Here is a 23658-nt window from a genome sequence, read left to right as displayed (position 1 = left end):
ATGCAGCTTTGAGATTTTTTTCAAAACATTAAAAAATCACGTGTGTTTGTGTTTAAGCTGTGTTTTTGAATGTTTATTAAAATGAATATTATTCAATATTGTGAATATTATTATTCAAACAACATTTTAATGTCACCATATTTTAGCTATTGAAAAAAACAAGTTGACACAATAAAACCACATTGGAATACATTCATAAAATGTAGACTTTAAATCAAAAGTTAAAGAAAAGTGTATTTTTCATGGCTTTCTATTATGGAGAATTTTAAACAAAAAAGATTAAAAAATATTTGTTGACTACAAGAATTGACAGATTTTGAGTGAATTACTGTATTTCCATTCCATTTTTCTTGATGAATTGTAATGTGCTTTATAGTTTTATTGTTTATATTTGAACAATACATTTTTATTGTTTAGCGTTTCAACATACCCAAACAATTAAGTTTTTTTTTTTTTTTTTTTTTTTGTCAATAGCAAGTGTAAAAGTTCAATAGCTGTTTTCAGTCAAAATTTGTACATAACACCTCTACAAAACGGACTTAATCCCAGCATGAGGGGGGGGGGGAAGTGTGACAAATGCACAGTTACAAACAATAAATTGCTTTAATGAATGCTTTAAAAACTAGTCGACGTGTATATTGTTGCTTATTCATCTGATACAGTAAATGCTGAAATGTCAAGCTCTCGTTCCTCGGGTAAACCAGGTGCGGTAGCATCAAGTAATTGACAAAAAAATACAATTAGTTACGCCACGATGGCCTTCAACAGAACGGAGTGCATCTGTCATGCCCTCCACACACAACCAACCACTACAATTTATAACACGCTCTCTGCTTCTAGCAAACTGAGAATACTTTGCTTTCCATTTTCCACTAATGGATGTTACATTGTTTTTTTTTTATTAACCTTGATCTATAAGATTAGTCAAATAACAATATTCGATTAAATTAGAGTTATCATGAAGCAAGAAAAAAACATGAACCATGAAATTGGTCTTTAATAAGACAAAACACCAACGACATGAATTCAGTGTTATCTCAGATTTTATTCAGCAAAGCATGTGCCTACAATATCCTACAAACAGAACAAAAACAGAGGGATTGTCCTCATACAAACAGGTCAGCAGGTAGAACATTTACAATCATGCATCATGGGGAGTCGAAGGGCTCGTGCCGCCTCTCGCCAACACGAGGGAACCGGCGAGAGTGTGCACTGCAAGTTCAGACAAGGAAAGGACCTTCTACCACTTACAAACACACTTCACTCAAATGCTGCGAGCCCAAAGGAAGGACGAGGAGGAAGATCAATATGATCTGAGCATCAGGCAGCATCCGTGGAATTCGTTGTCATTTTCCATTGTCCTCCAGCAGCACTGAAAGGCCAACTTTAATGATCACAGAAATTATGCTTAGTTATGAAGCAGAATGCTCACACAATCAGAAAGGCTCCATCAGAATGGTTTGAACTGCTCTCACGATTCCAAAAAGAAACTAAACGTGAATGTAAAAAAAAAATCCATACGCATCAGTTAGATATTGCTATTCAAAGAGGTTTCAAAGCATGTAATCACTTAGCTTTTCTTTTTCTTTTTTTTTAATCTATCAAAAAAGTTATTGTAGGATGGATTTGGCATGTTGCCTCAAATACATCAACAGAAAATGCACAAGTGAATTCCACTCTTTCGCAACCAATACTGAAGTTTTGACTCGGAACTGGAAATGAAATGGGTATGGGGGGTGTATGTAAGGTTTTTATTTCAATTCAAAATTAATACAGTAGGTTGAACAGGAGGAAGAAACTGGTTTTAAATATAAAAGACAGTGAGGTGAACATGGGTGACAGTGCAAAGGCACATTAGTGGTTTGAAACTTGTTTATTATGGGCTTTAACACAGGGCGAAAGAAGGGGAGTGCTGATGAACTGTGACTGATGCAACTTAAAGAGGGCTGTAATTAAGCAAGTCATGATTTAAAAACTGTTTGTTGATAAAGAGCAGTGAAACTTCGTAGATGGAGAGGACAAAGATGCAATGCAAAACCAAATAGGAGCTTGAACTAGACAGAATGGAGGAGTAAAGTGCTCTCTCGTAATATGTCTCATGCGATATGATGCATGATATGCATTTCATTGGGTGGAAATGAAGGCAAAAAGACAGGTCAGATAAAAAAAAAAATTAATAATAATCTTGCGTATCAAATGAGGCATGAAACGAAACACTAAAAAGGCAACACAATGGATGGTAGAGAAATGGACAAAATTGGAAAACAAAGACAGGTAATGTGATTACAAAAAATATCTACAGTAATGATTTACATTTTTTTTTTTTTTACTACAATGTTAAGCATACAAGAGACCGATAATTTGCTGATTTGACAAATACATTCATTTGAAGTGTTCAGAAACATGAAGCCAAAGCCATTAATCATTGTGTTAATTCAGATTTCAACAAACAAATCCATCGACCCAAGAGCAGGCATCTCATCTCAACTCACTAACATGGTGACATTCAGAGTAAGATGTTTTATGTTTTTATTTGCCTTTAAGAGGAATTTAATCGAGCACTGCATCAACATCCACTCGGCATCTCATTCAGACATGTTCACAATAAAACCACCATAGGTTCCGATGATAAAAGCAGCGTGTCATACAGAAGCCTGCGGTTATCTCTAGAAGAACTCGTCTGAAGATCATGACCAGCAGGTTGATCACGGTACATGGCAGAGATCCACCCATCTTCCTGTCCTCAAAGAGGAATCAAAGGATGCCACTGCAGAATCTGCACTGGACACATATGAAAGAGTCGGCTAAGACAAAGACAGGAGAGGAATGACAAGGCAAAGGTCACTTCCAGAGAAATCAAACGGGAAGGGTTTTGATCAAGAACACGGAGAGCAAGCGTGAAAAGGGATCGGATTAAGTGGAGGTGATCTTGCCCATCTGAACATCTCTAGTCAAGCACTGTCCTCTGTTGATACTGGGTATACTGAACATATACAGGATGGTAAAGGGTGCAGGGGGAAGCTCAGGCAGACTGCTTCTGTACTGAATTTAAGAGTCCTATAGTTATTTACACAGTAGATACAGGCACTTAAAAATCTTTGGTTGGAGTGACCCAACATTGCAGAGTAATGCATTCACAGAGCTTTTTTTTTTTTTTGCACCCTTCTCCTGGGTTCAGTAGGCAACATGTAGTTTTCTCACTTCCCTTTCCGATATGCTTCGGTTCAGATGTCCACCTTCAAGCCCGTTTATCCCGCAGACAAGGCCACCTGTTTGAAGAACAGTGCACTTGTTTGTTGTAAGCTGGATGACAACAACAACAAGATGTCAGCAAATGCACAACTTCTCTTAACTAGCAGACTGATCACACAGATCATCTCATAGACCAAGTCGTACCTTTTCTGAGCAGAAATCTGGGTTGTTCTGCCGAACTTTGCCTGGCCTGCCCTTGATGACTGCATAGCAGAACATTGTGATGACCATCACAAACAGGAAGTAGCTGGTGTGCATGAGGTGTAGGTTAATGAGAGAGCGATCGTCCTATCAGGAAAGAGAGTGCACTCTTGAATTGTAGTGAGGATAGGACAACTTTTTACACAACACAAATTGATATCACTTTTTAATACAGGTATATTATAATGGTGAATAAAAAAAGTATATATTTACAAATCAATTAAAAAATATACATGTTAAATATCAGGTTGAATAAAAAAATTAATCAAATAAAATGAGAGATTGGGTCATGTGTTCGTCTGTGCAGAACTCACCAACACTATGCTAATTTGTTGTGGGTGGTTCTGAGAAAATCACTATATTGTTGTGAAGATGTTCTGAGGCTCTGTTTACTGGCATTATATTTTCACTGATCTGATCACAAGTGGATTATATAAACATTTTTCCCACCATTGACAGGATTTTTCATCATTTATGAGACAATGCTTGCCTCACCATTGATTGGATTTTCCCGGCTTTCTGTCTTTTCACGGTTACATGGTACAGGGGGTACAGGGATTAAAGTTTTCTGTCGCTACAATGGATTTCCGTTAGTTCATAAAGACAGCCAATTGCTTAATTCCTGGATGATTCAGCCGTTCGAATAAATCAATCGAATGAATCATTCAGTGATAAAATCAGTGAATTGCCACCACCTGCTGACAGATCTAGTTTCATTTTTAGTGTTTAATTTCAGTTATTTAAATCATTTAATATTTCTGAATTCAAAATATCTTTATTCCCTGATCATAGGAGGCGTAATTTCTAAATTTTATTAAAGCGTATGGAATGTCTGAATCAAACACAGTGAAGAAACAGCATAAACAAATCACATATGCAGAGGTGGAAAGAGTACAAAAATATTCTACTCAAGTAAAAGTACCATTACATGAATGAAAAGTAAAAGTACCAGTCTAAAAATCTACTCAAGTAAAAGTAAAAAGTAGCTTGTTTAAATGTACTCCGAGTAAAAATTACTTAGTTACATTTTAACAGTGATGGGGAGGCAAAAATGGGACCAAGAGTGTCAGACTCAGTTCCTGGAGGGCCACAGTCCTGCACAGTTTAGATATAACCCTAATTAAACAAACCTGATCCAGCTAATTTAATCATTTAGGCTTATTTGAAAACTACATGATATGTGTGCTGGAGCAGGGTTAGAACTAAACTCTGCAGGGCTATATGGCCCTCCAGGAACTGAGTTTGACACCCCTGGCACAGGCCTATTAATATCAAACTAGTTGTTTTTAATTAAAGAAATCAGTTATTTAGAATAATAAGACATTTGGGCTGTTACCAGGCAAATCAGTATCAACAAACTCATCTTTTCAATGCAGACGAAATGCAGAAGCTTCATCGGAAGTGGCATTTAGATGTATTTACACACTGTTTAGTGCAGGACAAGAATGCATTTAACCTGCAGTTACAAATGCATGAATAATGTTTTGATATACAAGACATAAAATGTTGAATACTCATTTGAAATGATAAGAAATAAATTATTAAAAAAAAAAAAAAAAAAAAAAAATCAAAAGATACTTTAATTGTGAACTTAAAATGGCCAGTATGTGTCAGCAAGTCACTGTTAATAAGTGAGTCATTGCCATTGAACCGAATCATTTAAACGGTTGATTCATTCAGGAACTAAACAGTCATGTTGCTCAGAGATGCAAAACTGTGCTTTGGTGGCTATGTTTGGAATTATTTTTTATTTTATTTATATATATATATATATATATATATATATATATATATATATATATATATATATATATATATATATATATATATATATATATATAATATCATGATGATTTGTGGAGGAAAAGACGGCATTCTTTGTGTGATTTTAATTTACTGTATGAAATTTATATATGTAAATTTTCTGCCCCTATATCTTCAATTTTGTGATCAGTTTAAATGCATTTTAACAGACTGAATCACACAGTGAAAGAACGCACTGTAAATGCGCGCGCACATTGTTAAAACAACAATGATATTATAGCAGACGATATATCCCAGATATATCGCACACTCCGCACCAGTCTTTTTGGCTAATTTGTGCAAAACCTCTTGCTAAAATGTCAAAGCTTCATTTTAACCACCAATGCAACGTTGCAATTATTTAGCTTACCTCTACATGCTTGCGAAGGGTTGATGTCGAGATTTTATAAGCTGCTAGTTTGGTCTCTCTAGGTAAGCACAGTTTACACTGCATAGAGCATAAATATGGCCGGGGTTCACTTCATTTCCTTCGAGTTCAACTTCAGAACATGACTGGGTTTCGTTTTCAGCGGTGTCTGCACCACTAACGCCTGTTTTGCCCGTCTGCATCTTTCTTGAGATTTTAGCTCCAGTTTGTTCTCCTGCCCATTATTTACTGACGTAGTTTCCAGGGAGCGAATTATTATTATTATTATTATTATTTTTTTTTTACTCAGTAATTAATGTGTTTTAAAATGTAGCGAAGTACAATACTTCAAACAAAATATACTTAAGTAAAAGTAAAATTACAGATTTTTAAAATTACTTTAAAAAGTAGAAGTACACAAAAAAGCTACTCAATTACAGTAACGTGAGTAAATGTAATTCGTTACTTTCCACCTCTGCGCATATGTAACCAGATTCATATGCAAAATAAAGTGTTCTTCAATCATTAAATGTTACAGATTGAAATGTTGCCCCAGAAAGTGGTAAAGGACTGTGCAAGGTTTGGGGGTGTTGATGGAAGCGATCTACTCCATCTATGCTTGGATCATTGTTCTGAATCCATGGTCATGGTCTTTGACAACAAAAACAAGTTTTCTCAGCTTTTTCTTCAAAATGTTGTTCTTTTAGCCCTTTAAGTCCTGAAGACGTTTTTTTGCCTCCCTGAAGGGGTGTTTTTTTCTGCATTACATTCACAAAAATAATGACTTGTAACTCCAAAACTGTAGCAAGGACAGTCAAAAGGTAAGTATTAGGAAAAAACCTGGACAATCTCCTGCTGAGAATGTTTTTGGTGATAGCATAAAGTATCTAAAAGGTACAGCATTTCAGAACAAAAGCCTTTTTGTTTAGCCATTGACACCCTAAAGGGATTTTAAAAACTGTTGTTTTCTGAGTGACATAGCAAGGACAGTCAAAAGGTAGATACCATTTGATATCTCAGTATTTCAATATCTCAGGAAAGAAACAATGAAAAATTCCCCGACATCTATGTGAATTACATTTTGTGATGATATCATGAAAATCAAAAGTTACAGCATTTGGAACCAAGGTAGCCTTTTTCTTAGCCCTTGACAGTTTTGAAATTATTTTTTTCTGAGTGTCATACACCAAAATAAATGCCTTGCTCAAGTTTAGTCAAAGCCCCAAACAATTCATTCTACTCTGTGAGGCCCTTCAAGGCGCCCGCCAGCAGTCCACTCTGGCATTGAATCAAAATGATTGGATCCATTCGAAAGCTGAATTTCTAATTTTTAAAATGGTACCTAGTTATAAAGTATATGAGCTGGCTTTTAGATTTTACTTTACATTTACTAATTGTTTAAAACGGCTCTCCAACTGATTTAATAAATTCATGGGTTTAGGTTCTTTACACACGAAAGACGCAATGGATTATTTGGACTAATTTTAATTGTGAGAATCTGCTGTAATTAATGATGTGCTATTTTCCACGATCTGAGCATGTTTCATGAAATGACAAGCATAAAAACCATGTTAAAGTTACAACTTAAGCCCCTTTCACACATACAGTCTTCACTGGTAAATTACCGGCAAATTTATTTTAAGAGATCATGTGTGAACAGGACCTTTTCAAAAATACTTGTTAATTCGTTCTGGCAATTTACTGGTATGAGAAGTTGTAACATGGCCAGTAAATTACTGGTAATGTGCTCTTTGTGAACACAGAACGAGATTAACGGTATGAGCTGACGTAAGAGGTCTACTCTGAGCCAATCATAACATTCAGACTCAGATAAAGCAGCAACAACAACAGATAGACTAAATTAATTCAACTGAAACCTTTTCAGGGTTGAACTGTACTGTTGCTTGGGTACCACAGTAACAGCAATAAACTTAAGGCGTTCCTTTAAAGTACTTGTTTTGCGTACCAGCAAATCTTTCTGTGACTGGCGCTGTATGCCTTGCATAAACAATGAAAGAAGATAACAAGCATGGCTTGCAGCACTTAAGTTAAAATAGTGTGTGTGAAAAAAATCGAATGTGTTAAAATAGTGTGCTCTTATAATTTTATGGACAAAATCATGTGAACTTCACCCGATTGGGAGCTGTATATATGTGCCCTCATCTGTTTTCAATGCAGCTAACCTTGCATCGTTTCATGTCTTCTACCCACTCACTAAACTATCACAGTTACAGAGTTACTCCAAAAAAGAAGGTCAGTGCGGTAAAGTGATGAAACTATGGTGCCTGTGCTTTTTAAAACCATTTTCATAGGTTTAATGTTATATTATCACCTCGGAAACTAAGGGTATAATAAAGTTACGTTTTGTGAAAATGATCAAAAATGCTGGCAACTTTTTTTAAACAGTATTGCGGCTCGGCTGACCACTTGTGATCAGGAAACTGTATTGTAATACCAGGTATAATACATATACATTAGTCCCGTACTTTCACAAGGTATTTGTAAATTACACAGACATTTTAATATCATTGCTGAAAAACTCACATCTGGAACGATGACAGTGAGCTTGGGATTCAGTGTGTGATACACTTTCCCAATGGCACCTTTGTAACACCAGAACGGGTTGTACTCCTGTGTGTACTTCGTGTCTGAATCTCGTGCTGTGGTGAAAATCTTGTACCAGGATGTGGCATTGCTGTAGGTCTCTGGGACACAGTGAGGAGGCTGCCTGCAGAGGATTATCAAAACTAGGCATGAATTAATCATTCTAGATGAAGGAAACTCCAATTAAGACCCTTAAAATAAAAACTAGCCTCGGTTACGTAACACAAAATTGCACTATGCTACAAGTCTACTATGTGCATTCTGTGTATGGTCCTTTTGTTTTGCTTTGGCTTTCTGTGTCAGTTAAAGGAATAGTTTACCCAAAGTTTACCCAGCTGTCATTTACTCACCATATTTTATCCTCAGTAGAAGAGTAAAGAAGATTTTTAGCTGAACCATGGTGATTCGTAAAATGCAAGTCAGTAGCCAGCACTTAAGTGTAGAAAAAGGCATATTAGGCAAGACAAAATGAATACCTGTGACTCCTGACAATATATTGAGGTGTGATGAAGCGAAACAATTGGTCTGTACAAGAAAATTAACATTTTAAACATTACTTGTAATTCAATTCAAACAAGGAATCTTTTCTGTGAGCAGGTTCTTTCAGACAGTTCGCTTCAATGAACTGGTTCAAATAACTGATTTTGTTTACGAAATCATGCAATGATGTCACATATATGCAATTATATTATAAAATCCAATAATGTGAAATGTGGATGTTACATGTCTAAAGCATATAAAGTGAATTTAAATAGTCTTAATCAACTTAGCCTTTTTACATGAACTAAGAAACCATAAAACTTTCATTTTAAGTGTTTGTTTCTTGCATGCTTGTATCATCAACTCCTTGTCCTCAGTTCAGTGTACTGTTGGAGTAACTGGAACCCTGAATGAGCTGGCAAAAACCAGAATCATATATGCTATATATGGTATGCAAATTGTTTCAGATGGTTGAGTCCAATTAGGGGAACTGGTTCATCTATTTAACTTTAAAGAACCGGTTCAAAACAATGATTTGTTTGCAAACTGGACAGAACTCCAGACTGTTTGCCTGAGGCTATGGATTTCAGGGAAAAATGTTGTAAATAATCTTCATTTTTCTTGCACAGATCAATTGTTTTGCTTCATCAGACAAACAGGAGCCACAGGTATTCATTTTGTCTCACCGGTCTATGCTTTTTTGACTCAAGTGCTGGAAGCCATTGACTTAAATCACCAAGGACCATGGTTTAAACTTTAAACAAAAATGTTCTTTACCATTCTATTAAAGAAAAAAGCTACATCTTGGATGGCCTGAGAGCGAGTAAATTAACAGCAATTTTTCATTTTTGGGTGATTTATCCCTTTAAACACTCATTTCGGATGTCTTGGTTTCTCAGCACACAAATGAGCAAATTAACAGAGAAAATACACAATAGATGAGAACCTACAGCAAAAAAGCCCATATATTTACAAAAAGCCCATCATACCAGGCATATTATAAATAACTAAAACATGCATATACACTATATATAAGATTGTATTATTTTAAACTATCCAAATCTACTTATCTGGCTCAACTTACAGTGAACCAGAGCTTTCCTTCTGAATGCTAGAACAAATATTATCAATATTTACTAATATTACTAAAATCTTCCAGCATCCTTGCAACCCTACAGAAGACAAGTGGATAGACATCCTGATATAGAAGTAAGATGTATACACAAAAAAGTTTGAGGTGATTTGGGACATATGTTTGTATGGACACTTACACTGTGACTGGGAAGACATTACTTGCTGCTGTGATGGTCAGACAGGTGCTGAAGACCATCTGCTCACAACGACCATGCAGAACGCAGTCATCGGAGCTCCAGGCTACCGGCAGAGTGAAAGTGATGTTCATCTCTTCATGGGCCTCTCTGCCTTCAATGACACAAACACACCCACACAGTGTCAGCATGTTCTGCAAAACAAAGGGAGCTTAGATGTGCCTGCAAGTGATATCTAGAAGGTATTCAGCTCGGCCTCTCTCCCACTGTTATCCCTTTGTGCACAATGGACCATTGTTTTAACTGGACCATGTTCAGTCACAACACCAGGAAAGAGAGAGAGAGGGAACAAACATCACAGCGCCGACTTTACAATCTGATCTGTTTAACTGACATAAATTCCTAAACATGCTCACTGTAAATTTCACTACAGCAGTCTAGGGCTTTCTCGTTTGAGAAGTGATATAAATGTAATCACAATATGTCGTACATTACTATTATTTAGTAACATCAGTGAAATTACTGTGATGACATTTGTTACAAAAGATTTACAAATATAAAAATTTCCATTTCAAATAAATGCTGCTCTTTCAAACTTTGTTCATCAAATAAATGCAGCCTCGTTGAGCATAACATACATTTATACATCATACTGCATGATAGACATCCTTGAATGCCTTTTCAGCTAATACTGCCCACAACACAATGTCAGGACTAGACTGGGACAAAAAAAATCGGCCCTGGCATTTTTTGGTCCAGGCGGCCCACCGCCACTTCTAGAGAGAGATGCCGGTGTTATTCCTCTCACCACCCCCGTAAAAATCCCTGGCCGAATTACCTAACGTTAATGTTTTTTGACAAAAACCGAGGTCGCGTGGTAATTAAATTGCCGTCCGAATCCACATCTCTGAGTTTACAAGAAGTCACTTCAAATTCAGTGCTTAACCCCTTTTTGAGCACTCCCGAACACCGTAAGGTACGTTAACTTTTTACTTCGGTGTAATTTGCATACATATTTCTGAAATGCTATAAAGTATTTAAAAGAACAATACTTCATAACTGCTCACAGCAACTGGGAGCAGAAAGAGAAAAGTGCATAAACATTTGAAATGGGTCTTTATTATGGGAGCAGCAGGTATGCAATACAGTTTTAAAATGTGTATTATAAACCGATATATTAGCTACATAACTATCGCGTACAATTATAACTTACTATAGTGCTCCTTTTGAACAGGAAATTTAAATAATCAAACTATAAATAGTATTATATTTTATTAAATATAATTAGAATAATAAGAATACATTTTACATAAGTATTTTGTAAATAAAATAAATATTATTTACAGCAGATAATTACGTGACTGGTCATGTGAGCAGCGTGTTCTCAGGTTTGTAGGTTCACAGAACTCACTCCTCCTCTGTGAACAGCTCGCCATCCGAATATATGAGTTTTATCACCGAGGTGATATGTAAATTTATTTTTACAGACGACCACATGAGAAACAATTACCGTCCAGTGGTACAGCACTGCGTTAGCAGCGCAAAGGGTCATGGGTTCAGTTCCCAGGGAACACATACTGGTAAAAAATGTATACCCTGAATGCACTGTAAGTTAGTGAAGTGACATTCAGCCAAGTATGGTGACCCATACTCAGAATTTGTGCTCTGCATTTAACCCATCCAAAGTGCACACACACAGAGCAGTGAACACATACACACACACTCAAGGGCACCTAAGTCGTGTTATTTCCGGCCCGAGATTCGAACCCACAACCCTAGGATTAGGAGTCAAACTCTCTAACCACTTGGCCAAGCTTTTTATTTCAGATAAATGCTGATCTTTGGATCTTTCTTACGGTCTAAACATTTTTGACTGGTAGTGTATATATGTAGCCTATGTGTATCAATCATATCACGTCTTGTTTTGGATAAGAATAAAACTTCAGGTCCGACAAATATCGTGTCTTTTTTATTTGAATTTAGCTTTATTCGCATTGGCTCATGGAAACCTCTATGAACACACTTGACTTGGTCAAAAAAAATCACAAATTTATGTTTTATTAAAAAGGGTTTACATATTCTACACTCATGCCTCCGTAGTTAGTCCCTAGCACTTTACAGATTCACCTACTCTCTCCTCCTCCTGCCTGGCTTTTTGGCCCACATCCCTGACCGCAGAGCTAGACTGTTCTTGATGAAGCTGCTGTGAAAACATGGGAAAAGCTTAGGAGGAAGAAGTGATGCAATCTTTATATAGGCGGAGCAAAATACTTCATTGCTCAGTCTATAGTGCATTTTGATTGGATGTTTTCACTGTCAATACAGGAGACAAACCAATGGGCCACTGGCTGCTCGCTGTCCCTGCGTGATGGTCCTCGGCCAAAAAAAATTAAAAAGTTCTGTCGGCCTCTTTGGTGCATCGGCCCACCGGGAAAATGCTCAACGTGTAACAATAAAGAAGTCTGGGTTTGTGTTTTTCTCAAGAGTGAGAGGGGAAAATATAATAAAATGAACTCAATCATAAAATGCTGTATGCCACAGAGAAGGTGCCATAGCTGTTTTACATATAAATTTGAATCAGAACGTTGAGTTCATGTTCTGTGGGTCAAGACAATTTTATGATGGCGCAGCAGACACAGCATAAGGAAGAGATGGGCCAGTATGATAACTTTCTAACTGATTTGCATCTTGAAAATCCATTTTCTTTAAAGCACACATATACGTTAGCCAGACCGATTTTATTTTAAGCATGATTTCAATGGAAGAAGCTAAACGTATGATATCATTATTGTCAGATTTCATCTATGATTTCAGGATTGTTATTTAAACATGAGTGTGTTTTAATGATCTTTCCCCACTGAAGGATATAACTGTACACACTCAAACATAGGTAATCTCTAATCAAGGAACTGTAAACTTAGTGCACAGTACAAATTTGCAAGTTGGGAAACGGCAAAAAAAAATAAAGCTGATAAAATCAATGACCACATGGAAGTATTTTATCATACGGCACACATCCAAGTTAAATTTTCACTGAAAACCCACACACAGGAAAAAAAAAAGTAATCGAGACATACCAGCAAGGCCAACTTGGTGCCCAAGCACACTAGCATAAAGGTGGGTAATATTGCGCGAGTAGCCCCCAAATGGCCTCAGCGGATCCAGTGTCAATGTGATGGGCACAGAGATGTTGATCTGACCCGGGTCTTCCAGCAAGGGTGGTGACTGGGTGCTGGATCGGGTTTGACTGCTGGTCACTGTGCTCTCTGGAGAGATGGACTCATTCAAGTTGTGCTTGAGGGTCTCGTTTTCTGAGATGCAAAAGTCAATCTCATTAAACCGGAGTAGGAAAGTGTTCCAATCCTAGAGGGAAACAAAAAAAATATTTACAAAAGTCATCCATTCCAATTCCAGGTTTATCTCCAGCATTTCATGATCAATATTAATGCCCAGCCGAACATGCATTCTCATACCTGTATGTCTACTACAGTGTTGTCATTATTAACTGAAACTATTTAAAAAAACAAAAAACAAACAAAGCTGAAATAAATTACTACATAATTTTGGATAAAATTTTTATTTTTTAAATATTGAAATTAATTGTGTTACTTAATCTTGTTTCAATTGTCTTTCCCAACTAAGTGATATAGCTGTACACATTCAAAGTATATATATATATATATATATATATATATATATATATATATATATATATATATATATATATATAAAATTATATATAATTTCCCATCAAGGAACTGCAAACTTATCACAGTAGAACTCATTTTCGGTAACTGAAATAAAATATAATTAGATCAACAAAAAAGAAAAAATGTTGCTTGATGACTAACTAAAATTAATGAAAAATAAAATTACTTAAACGAATAAACTGAAAATAAAGCTATATATAGAATTATAAAAATTACATTAAAAAATAAATGACAATAAACTATTCAAATGAAAACAAAGTATAAAAAGTTTCATTTAAAAATATCAATAAATACTACAATAGTATAAAAATAATACTAAAATAACACTTCTCTTCTAATTATTACGTTCTCAAGTATGTTCAAAGGATCACAGCTCATGCATTCGGGTTACTCCAAGTTATTCCCTACCTCAGTCATTTCAGGTGATTTAATCTCCTTGATCTTAAAGAAGTATCCTATAGTGAGGAAAGCGATAGCCACAGCACTGACGCTGACCATAAAAATGACCAGCGGTGGACGGCTACTTATGTAGGTCTTTAGATTCTCCAGTGGATTCAATAACATCACCTGCAATAAAAAGGAAAAAGAAGTCTCTCAAGCTTAGGGAAACTTTCACCTACATCAACACTGCCATCGAGTTCACTAGCACTGAATCACACGCCAGTAAATTTCAATTAACTGCTGTTATCTTCAGAATAAGAACTGGTTTGTGTTCTTAATCCTACCTGTAAGGCACAAAGGTTTGCTAAGGACTAACATATGGCTCCAAGTCAATATTTGGTTCTTATTAGTTTATTTGTTCTCTCTTCACTTCAGTGTATTACAAGAGCTGAACTGTGAAGTTTCACAACTTGCTTAAGTCATTAAGACAAATGTACATTAAACATTAGTCAATGGCAGATCTTGATTCTAAGTCTTTCTTCCGAACCACAATATCAACATGGATCAATAATTACAAAATATAAATATTATTTCAGCAAAAAAATTATTAGAGAACTATAACTCAAACATGTTGAAAACAACCAGATATACTGTCAAACATTTTAGGGTAGAAATGCAAGCAGAAATGACACACCCCACACAAATACTAGAACAAGCTCAAACAAACAACGGTTGAATGACTTCACAAAAAGAGTAAGGAGACAATACCATCATCCAAAACCTGCCACTATCTAGAAACCGGTTTTTATTTTTCTTTAACTTGCAGAAACAAACGTGCGGCATGGATTACAAGCTCATTATGCAACATATGTAACACAACCAAATATTACTACTGAAGCATACATTTCCATCCGAAATGCTGTATTTTGAGTATGAAAATAAAATTGGCAACAACAATCAATCTTTTTTTTTTTTTTTTTATATATATTGGACCCAGATTTTTCTTGTGATGTTAAGTTCCATTAATGGCTCTTGGACATGCAATCTTCATTACATGATCTCATAATTTAGAGAGTGACGTATAATTATAGACATATATTTAAAAATATATATTTTTAAAAGAATTATAAAATTACGCATTTGTAATCCCATTTTGTAAAATTTGTCATTCTGATCAACAAAGGCTGTAGTAAGCTGACTTGCTTGTCATGGTTCTCTAATTGGGGGAGATTTGTAGCACAAAATATTTTAGATTTAATATAGTTTTCAAGTTTACTGCACTTTGGTATCCGTGTAAGTTTATATAATTATGACCAACTACTGATTACAAATATGCCACCTCTAAATGTCTGTGGAAGGCCATTAAAGGGATAGTTCACCAAAAAATGAAAATTACCTCATGATTTACTCACTTAAATGGTGGTCAAGATTCTGAAGCAAAATAAAGTGCATCCATCCATCATGAAAAGTGCTCCACACAGCACCACGGGGTTAATAAATTCCTCTTGAAGTGAAGCGATGTGTTTGTGTAAGAAATAGACCCATATTTAAAACTTTATAAACCGTAATCTCTAGCTTTCACTAACTCTCGTACTCGCATTCACGAGACAGTGGCATCCCAGTGTATGACGTAGGCGTAGCCTATAAATGCACATACAACAGTTAGCGGAAGTTAGAGATTTCGGGTTAATAAAGTTTTAATATGGATTTTTTTCTTTCACAAACTCATAGATTCCATGTGTAGCAATTTTTATGATGGATGGATGCACTTTATTTTGCTTAAAAATCTTGACCACCATTCAATGCCATTATAAAGTTTGGAAGAGCCAGGACATTATTTATATATATATATATATATATATATATATATATATATATATATATATATATATATATATATATATATATATATATACACACACATTTTTTTTTTTTTTAGGGGGTAATATTTTTTGTCAACTGGGCTATACCTTTAAACAGTATGTGTAAACAGACCTTTTATAAAAAAAAAAATCATAAATAGTATCTCTGATTTGTTAGGTCCTATATTTGCCATTTAACCAGAAATTATCTCAAGTATTGTCAACAGACTTTTGAGGGAAGTATTTATTTTACAAACATTTATTCCTCATAACTAGTATAGGAGTCCTAAAGTAAAAATAGAATCAGAATAAAAAAAAAAAGTGTAAAGTTCCTTATGATTCACATACCAAAATATATATATATATATATATATATATATATATATATACACACACACACACACACACACACACTTATCAAGAATCCTTTTTTTTTTATTAAGGTATGTTTACTTCTGCAATTGTCTTGGGTTCTTCATTTTGATGGAATATGTATATGGTGTATTTTATGTTTCTGTAGTTATTTATTCATCCCAAATTGTTCCAAATACAAAATAATTTTTCCCCCACATGAACCCCAAAAAAGCTTAATTCTCTCATAGTTGTTCATACAACCATAGATCATGGTTACCGTGTCTGTCAGTCTTTAAAGTCACCATGAAATCAAAAATGACAATCCTTAAATTATGGCCCAGGCATCATCATCATCATGTTCTTCTTCTTCTTCTCCAAAGTGAATCACATTTTTGAGTGATTTAACATGCTCCAAAACTCACAAAACTTATTAAAAAAAATTGAAGTCTGATATGGGTTTCAGAATTAGGTGTGGCAAAATGGCTCGAAAGCAACACCTATAAAATTTCAACGAAGCGCCCCTCCTGTGGTCTTTCACCTATGTGTACGAAATTTGGTACATGCATGTGACATCCCAATACCTACAAAAAAGAATCCTAAACACAATAGGAAGTCAGACAATTTGAATTTCCTCTACAAATTTTTTGCCATTTCCTACAGTTTTAATCTAGTCATCTTCAAATTTGGTGGTGAGGCCTTTGCGATGCTAAATTGTGAAGATCTTGAATTTTCGTTGAAGGGTGTGTCCCTGGTGGCCTGACAAATTTCAATGATTCGCCATTAAACAGGAAGTTGCTATAACTCAGGCATACAATGTCTGTCTGATCTGCCCCAAACTTCACATATTTGATGAGAGTCCTGTCCTGAAAACATATGCCCATGCTCAGTTGTAGTCAAAGCCCCACCAGCTGCCAACTGGAAGTGGCATATTTTATGCCGTAACGAACTCCTCCTAGAGATTTAATGACATCATTATAGTTGGTCAGTCTAATCTAAAGATCTTTGCGATGTTAAATTGCGAAGATCTTGAGTCTTCGTTAAAGTGCGTGTTCATGGCTGCCTGATAAAATCCGTTGTTTCACTATGGAAAATTATGCTGTTATAACTGCCCCAGAATCCAACCGTTTGATAAGACTCCTTACCTGATGAGATCTACATGCCCATGTTCACTAATAGTCCCAGTGCCACCTGCTGGCAACAGGAAATGACTGAAACTGAAATATGCCATGTCCAATTTGCTCCAAATTTCTTGTTTGGTAAGAGTCCTGTCCTGAAGACATCTAAAGGCATCTAAATGTGTTATATAATCATAGTGTCAACTGTTGGCAACAGTATATGTCATGTTTTACACTAACTCAAACATGCAATGTTCAATCTGCACCAAACTTCTCATGTTTGATAAAAGTCCTTGGCTGAAGACACCTTGATTCAGTTAAAGTCATAGCGCCACCAGGAAGTTTAGCACATATAAATGACTTTGACATTCATCCTAATATTAACCACTTTAAATACATATAAATTAATTAAAGTAATAATCGTTAACTTATTACCTATTAATAACCCTATTTTCTCAGACAGGGATCTAACCAGCAGATACACCAGGTTATGCTTCCTAGGCGTGTATCATATTTGCTCAGACTGTCTTATTAGACTGTCGACGATGGCCTGAATCTCTTCCTCTTAGTCATAGTCTGCAGCTCATATCGAGCTGTCAATTCTACACGACGGCTGTGTGTCAAACCCCAGTGAGCTATCTATCAAGGACGTTTTTGTGAAGCATCACTGGCGAGTCTGTTACACCGTTAAATATAGTAAAAGGCAGGCTACTCACTATGTTTTGACACAGCCAACATCCAGCTGCGATGTGAGCGTCACGTATTAATTGCTCTCACAATAACAGCTCAATCCGGCAACATGCAACGCGAGCAGCTATGCGTTATAGAAACATCTCAAACCACACAAATACGTCCTGTTAAGCGATGAACTCAAAACAAGCTGGAAATCTCAAACTCACCATCTTGCCCCCGCGAGTGTGAACGACAGCTCCAGGCGGCTAACGCTAACAGACTCGAGCCTAACGGGCCTGAGCGACAAACACACAGCTGACAGCGGTATAAGAGTGCACACCACTCCTTCCCATTATTTGCAGGTGCGCTATATTCTCAAAACACGGTTTTATTTTGCCTGTGCGTCTGTAGAGAGCAGCTGGTTGACAGAAACTGACTGTAGATGTTTTCCGTGTTTAGGAAACAGCCGAACCAATCGCATTACTTTCACTTCTCTACGCACGCCCCGCACACGCGAGGCGGGGCTTAGCACAAGTATAAGTCCTACTATTGGCTCATGTAACAATACGGAGGCTGTGATTGGACGGTTCACCTGTCAATTACGCTGATCGCTGACTGGTGTTGAAATGTGGCGGGCAGCAATAAAAAGTCATGAAGACTTCTCTCTTAGTATGTAAAGACACCCAGAAGAACCCTGATGTGAGGAACATAAGTGTGTGTTGATGGGTTTTCTAGCCATCTGATAAAAAAAGATCAAGTATTTTGTTTATTAGATGTTTAACGTAGCTTTCTTATTATATCTTGTTTATTAACATTGTTGTCCATTGTGTGCTTAAAACTCTGTCTAGGGAGTCATGGTGATCTTGAGAGAATAAACGAGGAATTCATTGAGGCTTTATAAGAGGATATCGAAACAGTTGTTGACAATGACCAAAACACTCGTAGCAACATGTTCTTTCAGTTCATTTCATCCTTACTAAACTATCAAGATGTAACTTACTATAGTAGCTTTTAGGAGGTTAATCTACCACAGTAATATCTTATTTAAATGATAATAATAATAAGAATAACAAACAACTCACTAATAATTTGAACTTTAATATTATAATATTATTTACTGTGTAATCAGGTTCTTTGTGTTCTTCTTGGATTTTATGCATATTTAATAATTGTTTCAAAACCCAAACAATTTTTTTCCACATTAAATTAAAAATAAGTTTTATACTTCTCATAGCTGTTCATACAAACATATATCATGGTGACCAGATCTGTCAGTCTTTAAAGTTGATGATTGATTCTCCTGGCACATGTCTTTCTTTTGTCTATTTTTTTTTTTTACCCTTATTATAATGATAAAGTGGACAAAATGTTCTGTTGTTCTGTTCTGTTGTTCATACTGAAAGATTTTTTTACATTTTGATAAAGAATTACAGGGTTAAAAAATGAACATACACTGATATATTGTTCACAATAAGATCAATAACATACATTAAAAATAGGATGAATAATTATTTTAAAGTTGCCTTAAAATTGACTTAAGACATACAAGTACCATAAAATAATTCCATATGAAATATGAGATATATTCTCAGTGTTCTGGAGCCATATGATAGCTTTTATAACAACAACAACAACATTTATTGGCCATGTATTAGGGCTGCACAATTAATCGAATTTCTTATTGCAATTACAATTATGTATGCCATAATTATGCAGTCGTTCAAAGCGGCAATTAATTGTTCAAAGTCCACTTATGTTATTCTGCAAGCTAGGGTGGGCCGACAGATGATGCCATCGTCCATCACCAATGGCAATGGCTGATAAACATCACAATGTTGCACCGGCTTAGTCGTTTTCCCTTTTTGGGCACACATAATTAGATTTTTTTCAATTTGATTATGATTTTTGTCATAATCATGCAGCCCTACCAGATATGCATAACATAAAATTCATTTTCTGCCGGTATGATGCATACACAGAGAAAAAAAAAATCTGGTTGTTCTGGTTTCAACCAAATTATAACACCTTCTAGAAGATAAAAGTCTGAAAGATTGAATGCAGGGTGTAAAGGATCACGGACAATCCTTTGAGCCCGTTTCTTAACCAGTGATCTTGAAGGGACGGTAGATTAGTCCCAATAATGCATTCTGCCATTCTCACTACTTTCTAAAGCCTAAACTTGTCTCTCTGAGTAGCAGAGCTGTACCAAACAGTAAATGAAGAACACAGGACTGATTCAATCATAGCCCTGTAGAAATTGCACATAGCACCACCAGACAGATTATTTATATATATATTTATATTTATATATATATATATATTTATTTATTTTTTATGATGGAGGAAGTACATCCTCGTCTCTGATTTCTTGACCACACACATAATGTTGTTCTCCCACTTGAGATCACTACAGATGGTAACTTATGAGAATCAGTGATGCTCACTGTACAACCATTTATTTTTAAAGGAGCATAGCAGGTAGAAATCTTCTTAAAAATGATAATAATCTCATCAATCTTGCCAGTGTTAAGTTATTAAGACTGCACCACAAGACAATCTGATCCACCTGCTGCTTATAGGCTGATTGATAGGCCAATGATGGTAGTATCATCAGCAAATTTTAAAAGCTTGACCGTAGAATCTGAGGGAGTAGTCATTCATATCGGGGGGTATATAGCGGGGAAAGCACGAACCCTTGAGGGGCACCAATACTGAGGGTGCTCAATCTAGATGTAAATACCAGCAGTTTGGAACGGCATGCATGAATAATGAGAGGACTATTTACTGAAGTACTGCTCAAGCACTATTGCCCATTGTGGGAATTAAAGTTTTCTTTACTACATAACCTCCTGTGCCCTTGTAACAATACACGTTCAATCAATACACATTAAATTCTTTTAGTTGAGGACTTTGTCTCATGTAACCCAGAAGAACTTGCACAAAAGTGTTAATTGTCTTACAAGGTATGTTTAATGACTTTGTTTTTAGTGTGCCAATTTCTTACTTCAGTTAACATCTATTCAGCCTCACCTTTATTTACCTCTATCCATCAAAGAGACAGTGTAACTAAACTCAACAAAGTTGAATTACTAAAAACTGTCCACGTTATTTTTTAGGCTGTAGTAGCTGTTAGGTGTGTGCGCTTGGCTCAGTACACAGCTCTCCCATCTCCGGAGATGATCTCGATGAGCTCTTGAGCCCCACAGCAATATTGTCCACCGGCAATCCCAGGTCCCACACATATACAGTATTGTTCAAAATAATAGCAGTACAATGTGACTAACCAGAATAATCAAGGTTTTTCGTATATTTTTTTATTGCTACGTGGCAAACAAGTTACCAGTAGGTTCAGTAGATTCTCAGAAAACAAATGAGACCCAGCATTCATGATATGCACGCTCTTAAGGCTGTGCAATTGGGCAATTAGTTGAATTAGTTGAAAGGGGTGTGTTCAAAAAAATAGCAGTGTGGCATTCAATCACTGAGGTCATCAATTTTGTGAAGAAACAGGTGTGAATCAGGTGGCCCCTATTTAAGGATGAAGCCAACACTTGTTGAACATGCATTTGAAAGCTGAGGAAAATGGGTCGTTCAAGACATTGTTCAGAAGAACAGCGTACTTTGATTAAAAAGTTGATTAGAGAGGGGAAAACCTATAAAGAGGTGCAAAAAATGATAGGCTGTTCAGCTAAAATGATCTCCAATACCTTAAAATGGAGAGCAAAACCAGAGAGACATGGAAGAAAACGGAAGACAACCATCAAAATGGATAGAAGAATAACCAGAATGGCAAAGGCTCAGCCAATGATCACCTCCAGGATGATCAAAGACAGTCTGGAGTTACCTGTAAGTACTGTGACAGTTAGAAGACGTCTGTGTGAAGCTAAGCTATTTTCAAGAATCCCCCGCAAAGTCCCTCTGTAAAAAAAAAAGGCATGTGCAGAAGAGGTTACAATTTGCCAAAGAACACATCAACTGGCCTAAAGAGAAATGGAGGAACATTTTGTGGACTGATGAGAGTAAAATTGTTCTTTTTGGGTCCAAGGGCCACAGGCAGTTTGCGAGACGACCCCCAAACTCTGAATTCAAGCCACAGTACACAGTGAAGACAGTGAAGCATGGAGGTGCAAGCATCATGATATGGGCATGTTTCTCCTACTATGGTGTTGGGCCTATTTATCGCATACCAGGGATCATGGATCAGTTTGCATATGTTAAAATACTTGAAGAGGTCATGTTGCCCTATGCTGAAGAGGACATGCCCTTGAAATGGTTGTTTCAACAAGACAATGACCCAAAACACACTAGTAAACGGGCAAAGTCTTGGTTCCAAACCAACAAAATTAATGTTATGGAGTGGCCAGCCCAATCTCCAGACCTTAATCCAATTGAGAACTTGTGGGGTGATATCAAAAATGCTGTTTCTGAAGCAAAACCAAGAAATGTGAATGAATTGTGGAATGTTGTTAAAGAATCATGGAGTGGAATAACAGCTGAGAGGTGCCACAAGTTGGTTGACTCCATGCCACACAGATGTCAAGCAGTTTTAAAAAACTGTGGTCATACAATTAAATATTAGTTTAGTGATTCACAGGATTGCTAAATCCCAGAAAAAAAAAAATGTTTGTACAAAATAGTTTTGAGTTTGTACAGTCAAAGGTAGACACTGCTATTTTTTTGAACACACCCCTTTCAACTAATTGCCCAATTGCACAGCCTTAAGAGCGTGCATATCATGAATGCTGGGTCTTGTTTGTTTTCTGACAATCTACTGAACCTACTGGTAACTTGTTTGCCACGTAGCAATAAAAAATATACTAAAAACCTTGATTATTCTGGTTAGTCACATTGTACTGCTATTATTTTGAACAATACTGTATGTGGAGGATTCGTAACATAATATAATAGAATTTAATGCAGAATAGAATAGTTTGGGGTCAGTGTATATATATATATATATATATATATATATATATATATATATATATATATATATTAGGGCCGGGACTTTAACGCGTTAATTGAGATTAATTAATTACACAAAAAATGACGCGTTAACTAAGATTAATTAATTACAGAAAAAAAAATTCCCGCATTTTTAATAACTTATTTTTGCACCGCGGAACGTTTCTCACTGGATTTCTTTCGGCGGACCGATTATACTGGAGCACCAACTAGCGTTCGCTTCTCATATCACTGCAGCACATCGAGCCTCAAGTATCACCTCAACGCAAAGCATATAGCAGTTAGCGTGGACTTTACACTTTATGTTGAACTGTATATTATTTTGTTGGTGCAACAGTTTATGTTGAACTCTTTATTGTTTTGGCCAAGGTTATTGAGAGTTGGACTTAGTATGTTATGGCCTCTGAAGCAACAGAGAGATGTTTTCTAATAGTCAGTGTTTCCAATGTTCTCAATGTAATTGACAGTATTGTGTTTTACTTAAAAAACTCTTTACAGAAGGTTCCAGCACCTATAAGTTTCCTGAATTTCTGAAATGTACTATTTCTAAATTGTTTCTAAATATGCTATTGCTACACTTCATGGCAAAAATTGCACTGGTTTGCTAGACTTGGTTGAACAAAA

At 36.0% G+C, this 23658-nt stretch overlaps 1 protein-coding gene across 2 annotated transcripts; it reads right to left on the bottom strand.

Annotated features, from left to right (window-relative positions):
• Positions 1-1022: 1022 nt before the first annotated feature.
• LOC113081008 (transmembrane protein 248-like) lies at positions 1023-18564 on the bottom strand. Of its 2 annotated transcripts, none has more exons than XM_026253078.1 (7): positions 18297-18564; positions 14094-14252; positions 13053-13338; positions 9979-10129; positions 8168-8351; positions 3397-3540; positions 1023-3303 (listed from the first exon to the last, which is right to left on the bottom strand). In XM_026253078.1, exons 1-7 carry the CDS (start codon positions 18297-18299, stop codon positions 3175-3177), a joined length of 1056 nt encoding a protein of 351 aa, XP_026108863.1. In that variant the 5' UTR covers positions 18300-18564; the 3' UTR covers positions 1023-3174. The 2 variants fall into 2 exon arrangements, with proteins under 2 accessions (XP_026108863.1, XP_026108867.1); XM_026253082.1 differs by having other exon boundaries at positions 1026-3269; positions 18297-18563.
• Positions 18565-23658: the final 5094 nt, after the last annotated feature.

The sequence above is a fragment of the Carassius auratus genome, chromosome 5 (assembly GCF_003368295.1).
Source record: "Carassius auratus strain Wakin chromosome 5, ASM336829v1, whole genome shotgun sequence".
Classification (NCBI taxonomy): Eukaryota; Metazoa; Chordata; class Actinopteri; order Cypriniformes; family Cyprinidae; genus Carassius; species Carassius auratus.
Note: the sequence above shows the minus strand (reverse complement) of the source record. Positions and strands in the feature narration are given on the sequence as shown.